The 7,852-nt window shown below is 31.5% G+C and overlaps 1 protein-coding gene across 1 annotated transcript; it reads left to right on the forward strand.

Annotated features, from left to right (window-relative positions):
- Nucleotides 1-5,840: 5,840 nt before the first annotated feature.
- On the forward strand, nt 5,841-7,578 carry LOC133793882 (uncharacterized). Its single transcript, XM_062231128.1, has 3 exons — nt 5,841-6,262; nt 6,383-7,105; nt 7,214-7,578. The coding sequence occupies exons 1-3, from the start codon at nt 5,849-5,851 to the stop codon at nt 7,325-7,327; spliced, it is 1,251 nt and encodes a 416-aa protein (XP_062087112.1). The 5' UTR covers nt 5,841-5,848; the 3' UTR covers nt 7,328-7,578.
- Nucleotides 7,579-7,852: the final 274 nt, after the last annotated feature.

Genomic DNA, 7,852 nt, shown 5'->3' on the forward strand with positions numbered 1-7,852 from the left:
TTTTAATTTCGGAAAAGACTTATTTGTCATTGGGCAATGTTCCCTTGCATACACTGTCACACACTTATGCTTGAAACAATGCAATAAAAATTGTACACAGTTTTAAAAAAAAAAAATGTGTGTAAGACTCATACATGTTGTTTGATTCACTTAAAGAATATGTGCTTGTGACTGAATTGTGCTTTATTTCTCTCGAATATTCTTTCTAATTTTTCATTTTCACAAGGGTTCTTATCTATGTTTTACACTAACACTTATTTTCATTTGCTTGATTTTATTCTTATCAGGATGACTCTCTTTGATCAAAGCAGATTTTTTTTGGGTTGAGTTTTTATTTTTGTTCATAAATGATAATAAAAAAATAAAAAATAAAAAAATGATGATAATCAAGGAAAAACATGGTGGACCGAATCATTGTGGTGATTATGAGAAATTTTGCATTTAATTGTGTGATTTAATATATTCTTTGTCTCCAAGGCATTTATTTTTGTCTTCTTTCTCATTTTGGAATATCTTGATTTGTATCTTTATTGTTTTGCCCTTTGTTTAGGATTTTGGTTTTAAAAAAAATAAAAATAAAAAGGAAAAAGTCAATAAGGAGATCGTGTGGGGTATTTATTTCTGGTTACCTTTTTTGGTTTGGGTGTTTATATATATTCCATCTTTATAAACAGATTTTTTTTAATAAAAAAGGGAAACCTCTTTTTGCCGTGGGTATTCATTTTGGGTAAGTAATTTATTTTAAAAAGGCATGCCATTACCCTATTTCCTCTCACCCACGATTTCACTCAGTTATCTCTTATTCTTCTATTTTTTTTCTTTCTCACATTTTTCTGTAAGTGTTTGCTGTTTTACAGAGAAGAAAATGGTGAAAACTCGTGGAGCTTCCTCTAAGAAGACCCCTGCTACTCAATCTCTGAAGTTTGCCTCAGATGACATTCACCCTGAATTCTCATCTGTTCCCCCAGATTCAGGAACTGTTGCTTCAGAACTAGCTGGTGTTCGAGCCTCTCGTGTTTCTTTGGCTTCTTTGAAAGACACAAAGGGGGAGAGTATATACTTTCCAAAACCTGTTTGTTTGCTGTTTTGTTTAACTCTGGACCTTCTTATTTTGAGGGGGAGTTAAGTCCAGTTTCTTTATATGTTTGTTATAAGTTCATGCCTGTTTGCAGGGGGAGTTCTTTCTCTTTACTTATCACTAACATTTGTGTTGCAGGTTTTTGAATTAATTTTGTCTATCAAATTGCCAAAGGGGGAGATTGTAAAATCCTTTATTGGCATATTTGACAATATAAACAAAATTAATTAAAGGAGTATTTTCGAAATGGGTAGTTTCCTGTTTTGTAAAATTGAGTGGTAATTTTTGAAAAATAGGTAGTTTCCTGTTTTGTTGAAATGTGTCTTTTTATAAATCAGATTATTCTATTTATGTGTTAATAAAATAAATATATATATTTTCCTATAAAAGATTATCTTTTTCTTGAATTGGGATTATTAGTATTTATTTTATTTATCTTATTTGGTTGCCTAGAAATCGTGTACAGCTTGCAATCATAAATGATATATTGTTTCCTTATTTATTTAAGGAAACTGGGTTGAAAAACTGTCCAGGTTCAATGAATCTTTTTGAACGGATTGCCAGTCTGTTTGAACAGATTCTGACTTTCCTATTTTGGAAGATTTTCCATTTATGGGCTGTTTGATTTCTGACTTGTTTTCCACGACCTTAAGGGATTCTAAACAGTATATAATCATCCTTAGGTCGTTGGTTTTTTATTATCTCTCTTGGTGTATTATTTTCCAAATATTTTTCAAGTTTTAGAGAGACTTTTTATTATGTGAAGAACTTGAGTCCAGCAAGTTCTTAGTGGTTTATTACAGTGTACTTCTGTATTGTTTTCTTTGTGTTAATTGTGCAGGTTGAACACACTTGGACATTGGTCATCAAGCTTCGGGAGAAGTCTTGTTCATGAGTCACTTTTCGGGAGGAAAAGTGCAAGTGTTATGATTTGAAGGGAGTTCAAGATCTTAGCACTTCAGAAATTTGATTAGGAGTTTAGATTACAACAGTTGCGACAAATTCAAGAGGGAGTCTTTATTTGTATAAGTCAATTTGGTTTTGTAATCGTTTAGATATTCTTCTAATAAATTTCATTCTCTGGGCGTGGCCTCGTGGACTAGTAGCAATCTGCAAAGATTGCTGATACCACGTAAAAATTCGTGTGTTCTTTACTTTATGTTCGTTTTTATCTTCTGGTCACAAACTGTTTAAACATATCTGGTTTCTGTTCAAACAGTCTTTGTATCTGTTTAAACATTTCTGTAACAGTTCAACAATTAATTATTTAATTTGAATAATTAAGTTGGTAATCATAAAAAACAGAATTTCAAAATGTGTTGCCGAGTTGAACTTAGTTGCCTACTATGATGTAGATTGGGCGTCTAATCTTGATGACAGGAGATCTACCACCGGATTTTGCATATATCTTGGTGATAATATAGTAGCTTGGCAGTCCAAAAGCAGACTACCATTTCTCGTTCCTCAACTGAGGCAGAGTTTCATAGCTTGGCTAGTATTGTAATAGAGGTAACTTGGATTCAATCTTTGCTTTCTGAGTTACGTGTTCCCTCTATTGACATCGCTTCTATTTGGTGTGATAATTTGAGTACTGTGATGTTGGCTGCCAATCCAGTTCTTCATGCCCGAACCAAGCACATTGAGATAGACATTTATTTTTGTGCGTGATAAGGTGCTTAGCAATAGATTTCTGTTCGGCATGTTCCTGCTACTCATCAACTTGTTGATTGCTTAACCAAACCCATATCTAGCTCTCGGTTTCCTTTTCTTAGGGACAAACTAAGCGTTGTTTCCACAACCACACTTAGTTTGAGGGCGGCTGTTTGAGTTAGTTAGAGAGCTTGTTACAATTCTATTATTTAGGCAACTGATTCTGTTATAGTTGCTACTTGTATTTAAACTCTTGTATCTCATTATTCCAAATAATACAATTCTGATACAAGTTTATATTTAGATTATTTCTGTTCTTATAGTATCTCCTTCCTTTTTAAGTGCAAAACTCCCAACATCAGCAAGTTAGTTAGGCATAACTAAAGTTGCAATCATTCTGTTATAGTCTACTATTAATTAGCTTATTTTGTTCAGTTTAATATTTTATTATTTGACTTCATAACCAAGAATTTGAATGTGTGATGAAGAGGCTATTGTCTTTTATAGGTTGGATACGATTTATTTAAATTCAGGGATTTGTTTATAAACGTAATTAACGTTAAAAGAAAAAGAAAAAATTAAAAATTAAAAATTAGTCGGTACATATATACCATACCAGATTACTGAAACAAAAGATATAGCTAGGAGATTACGTGGCATTATTTTTATTTCATTATCTCTTATCCAAATAATAATCTAGTCATTTTTGAATATGACAGTTATATATGTTTCTTTTTATATTATTACTAGATCAGCTTTGATTATTTCATGCTTCAACTCATGTCGTTAAGACAATATAATAGTTAGAAAACGAATATCTTGAAGGCTAAGCTATTATTTTCTTATTATGATAATTAGTCGCTTTCATTTTTCCAACCTGGAAACCTGTGGAACTTTCCGGATATATTCCTTTATTAACGCGTATATAATATTATGATCAAATTAACTATGTATTTATTATATGAAAACTATGTTTAGAGATTAGTCTAAGCTTATACGGCACAATCAAACTTATTATAATGTTTTATTTATTTGACTTGACATGGATATTTAACTGTCTACGTGTCTTGTTTGTATACGTTGGCTAGCTATAATGATTTGGACGTCTTATTACAAAACTATATATATATATATATATATTAATTCAGCAAAATCATAAAAAGAAAAACAAGAAGAAAAAGAACTCTAACATCATTGTAGTTGACTATTTGAAATCATATCACTTGGTGAAATACTTATATACGCTCTGTAAAAAGAGAATCAGGAGGAGGTGGTGTTTTTGGCTATAAAGAGAGTGTGGTTCATTGCTCCCTTTTCTTCTGCATCTTATTAACTATGTCGAACAACAACATCAGTGCCGTGGTAGCAGCAATCATTATCTCTTTCTTACCATTAATGATCTTACTTATCAACCAACTGCGAAGGTATGAACACTTATGTTTATTCTATGCATGTATACTGTTTAAACTATACTAGTCAACATATCTATGTTGTTTTGTTTTTGTTTTTGTTTTCTTATGTTCTTACATTCATTTTGTACAGATTGTTTTTGTTTGTTTGTTTGTTGTTTTATGTTCTTACGTACTTTCATTTTTGTACGGATTGTGTCAAATCTCGTGTTGTTTCTGAATTTAGTTATGATCTAGCTACTTGATAAAATCGGCATTGTCATATACATAAAATAAAAAATTAATATAATAATTAATTTAGTTAAATTTTAGAGTATATACTATTTTATCTCCTGTATTTTTGTTTAAATACCTACTTAAATCCTTGTGTTTTAAAATAAATAATATAAAATTGCATTATTGTGTTTTGTTTATATAGCTATGTGTTTTTAATAATACTTATTTAAACAACTTTAATAATAATAATAATAAAAGAATATCATTCTTTTATTTAGTTACAATTATTTTTTAGAATAAAATATTTTATAAAAGTATTGGAAAGAATTCATTTAAATAAAATAAATTTTTAAAAAATATTAACTTGCTCTTTGAAATATAAAATTGTATTATTGAAGTGTGATAAATAAAAAGTATTTGTTTAAAAAAATTCTTAAAATATATATGTATAAATCTATTTTATTTTATATTTTCAATAGTTAATTTCTTTAAACGGTTTTAAAATAAAATTTCTTCCAAAAAGTTAAATAATATTTGTAAGAATATATTTATTACATTTTAATTAGTGAATATAAAAAAAATAGAGGATATTATGCCTTATTAAAATTAATTTTAAAATTTGTTCAAGTGTATAATTTGTTCTATTTGGTAAGATACAAGAGTATAAGTGGGTATTTAAACATGAGTAATGATATTTGCACCAAAATATGTACATAAACATATACACATTCATGTGATAATTTAACTTAGCCAATTATATTTATCGAAATTGGAACTTACTGTTTTAAAAAGCAATATCGCATCACTATGCGTAATTTTTTGGTACATATTTTGGGTGCACATATCATTAGGTTGGTGTAATTTGGTATTTTTGAAATCACAAAAGTGTAAGTGGGTATTTAAGCAAAATAGATGGGGTAAAATGGTAATATACCCTAAATTTTATTAGTAGCTGTAATAGATAAGTTAAGTTATTAGTTCATTAAATTCACATTCTTTATTTTATTTATTTGAAAATGTATATTATTTTTATAATATACTTTAAAAACTTTTTAAAATTAATCAGGTTAATTAATTAGAGTCAACCGTGAGCCGATTTCAAGTTATTGCCATCTTAATTTGAGCAAAACTGACAACCTACTTTCTCTTTTATATATATAAATGAAATATTCATCAATTAAATAATTTCTTGATTAGCTTAATAAAAATCAAAAGATTGGGAGATCATTAACATCTAAGTAACTTGATGATTGCCAGGCTGTGGGAATCCGTTGACTTCGGCTCAAGATCCCAACATGAAACTCAAACACAAATATTGGTGAAGCTTGTTATAGATAAGAATAGGAGACAAGTTGTGTTTGCGGAGTGCGACAATGACTTTGTGGATGTGTTGCTTAGCTTTCTAACATTACCAATGGGGACAATTATAAGGGTTGCTGATAATAAGAAATCTGGAATTGGATCTATGGACGAACTGTATAAGAGTGTAGAGGCTATGAATGGAGAGTTTTTTGGGACCAAAGCCTGCAAGAGCATGTTGCTTGAACCAAGAAACGCTTATGGATTAGAGTTGAATAACTTGGCTGTAAAGATTGATGGAATAGATTACACAAAGCTCTACACTTGCTCAAAAACTCCATGCTTGAACTACGAGTCTTTGGGGTTTGTTAGCTTTTTCAAGAACTCAATCTGTGCTTGTGGAAAAACTATGGACAACATACTGCCAATGAAGTATGCAGATGGAGATGTGTTTGGGAATTTCATTAGTGGAACAAAAAGGTTTATTATAAGTGATGATTTGCAAGTACTACCAGCATCAATATCTAATGCTCGTTTCTTGCTTCTAAGACAAGGCCTCGGAGATCATACCAGTGTCTATGAGTGGAATATTAATGTTGGTCTCCAAGAGGTAAGATCATTTGTATTGAAATATAGTCATGTATAAGTGAATGAAGTTATCATAGCAAAACCACAAAAACATGCTTATAGACACTTGGCTTTATATTCTCAACTATTTTTGTTTGTTCAGGTTTTGCGGCTACTTCATCACTCACTACTCTCCAAGACACCCTTAACAGCTGCTTTTCTGCCAAAGGCTGATCAGAATATGAATATCGTTTTCTCACCGGATTCATTTCACACGCCTTGGCCTTACCAATGTCCGGTGATTAACAGCCATTCCAGCTCTCAACACAAGTTGAATGTGAAACTATGGATTAGCAAGTCAACAAAGAGAGTGATATGCATTGAAGCAAAAGAAGATTTCGTTGATTTTCTGTTCTCCTTCCTCACCATTCCCTTAGGTTCAGTCATCAAGCTATTTAAAGGGAATTCCTTACTGGGAAACATAGATAACTTGTACAAGAGTGTACAAGAAAGTAGTGCTATATCCACAAGATGTAAGGAGATGCTTCTTAGTCCTAAGGTTGAACGCATGTTTGGTTGTGAAAACCAATTGCTTGAAGTGAATGAAGAGGTGACTCCAACAGAGTTTGCTTACACCAAGTCCTACGCTTGTAGTTTACAAAACAACTCTACATGCTGTCTCATTCAATATCAGAGGCTGAGACTAATGAATCCCAAATGTCCAGGCATGACCAAAACGGGTGGTGGTTTCGTAAGATCACAACGGTGCTTTTTGGTCACGGATAGTCTTGAAGTAGAACTCCTTTCTCCAGCATCTGGCATGAGCAGACTTGAGATTCCCTTTACAGACTTGGAGTTCCTGCCCATAGCAGTAGGAAGAAAAGAGGTACAGTCCACTATTAATTTTTTCTTTCTGATACCTTATATAACAAAAGTGAGTGGGGTTTTTTTACTTGGAAGCTTTTACTAATTTTAAAACTCTTACATTGTGCAGGCTTTAGCTATTTTCAAAGCAGCTATGACCACCCGAAGTGTTCTCACTCAAGCTTTTAGCTCAATGGTGAACAACATCAATAATCTGTATTCAAATAAATATTCAAGGGTGTGATTTTGTCCAGTGCTAACACTCGGTTTGGGATAGACTTGGTTGGAGCGTCTATGAATAGAGTTTATTTGCTTGCTCGGCGTTGACAATACTATGTCTATTTGAGTTTATATGGCTATTTTTTCTAAAACAAATGTAGTATTATAATCCTTATTAATTAATCTAACCATCCCACTTAACTACCAACTGTCATTATGGTAGTTAATTATGTTACAACTTATTCCACCCATGTGTTATTGAGATTGAGTGGTGAGTTTGGGAACACATTGAGTGAACTTCTAAGGGAGAAAGAGACAGTTGAGAGTCTTGAGAGATAGTTCAAGAACTTTGTACTGTAAAAATGTCTCGGTTCTTGCTTGTAATTGTTCACATGTAGAGGTGTTGCATCAAGTTTTTAGCTTGTTGAATCTTTATTAGGCTGTAACGGAGATTATAATCATAGTGGAACCTCTTTTGGAGGAAACTGGAGTAGGCCAACTTATTGTTGATTGAACCAATATATATCTAGTTGTGTTGTTATCCTTTACT

This window comes from Humulus lupulus, chromosome 8 (genome assembly GCF_963169125.1).
Source record: "Humulus lupulus chromosome 8, drHumLupu1.1, whole genome shotgun sequence".
Lineage (NCBI taxonomy): Eukaryota > Viridiplantae > Streptophyta > Magnoliopsida > Rosales > Cannabaceae > Humulus > Humulus lupulus.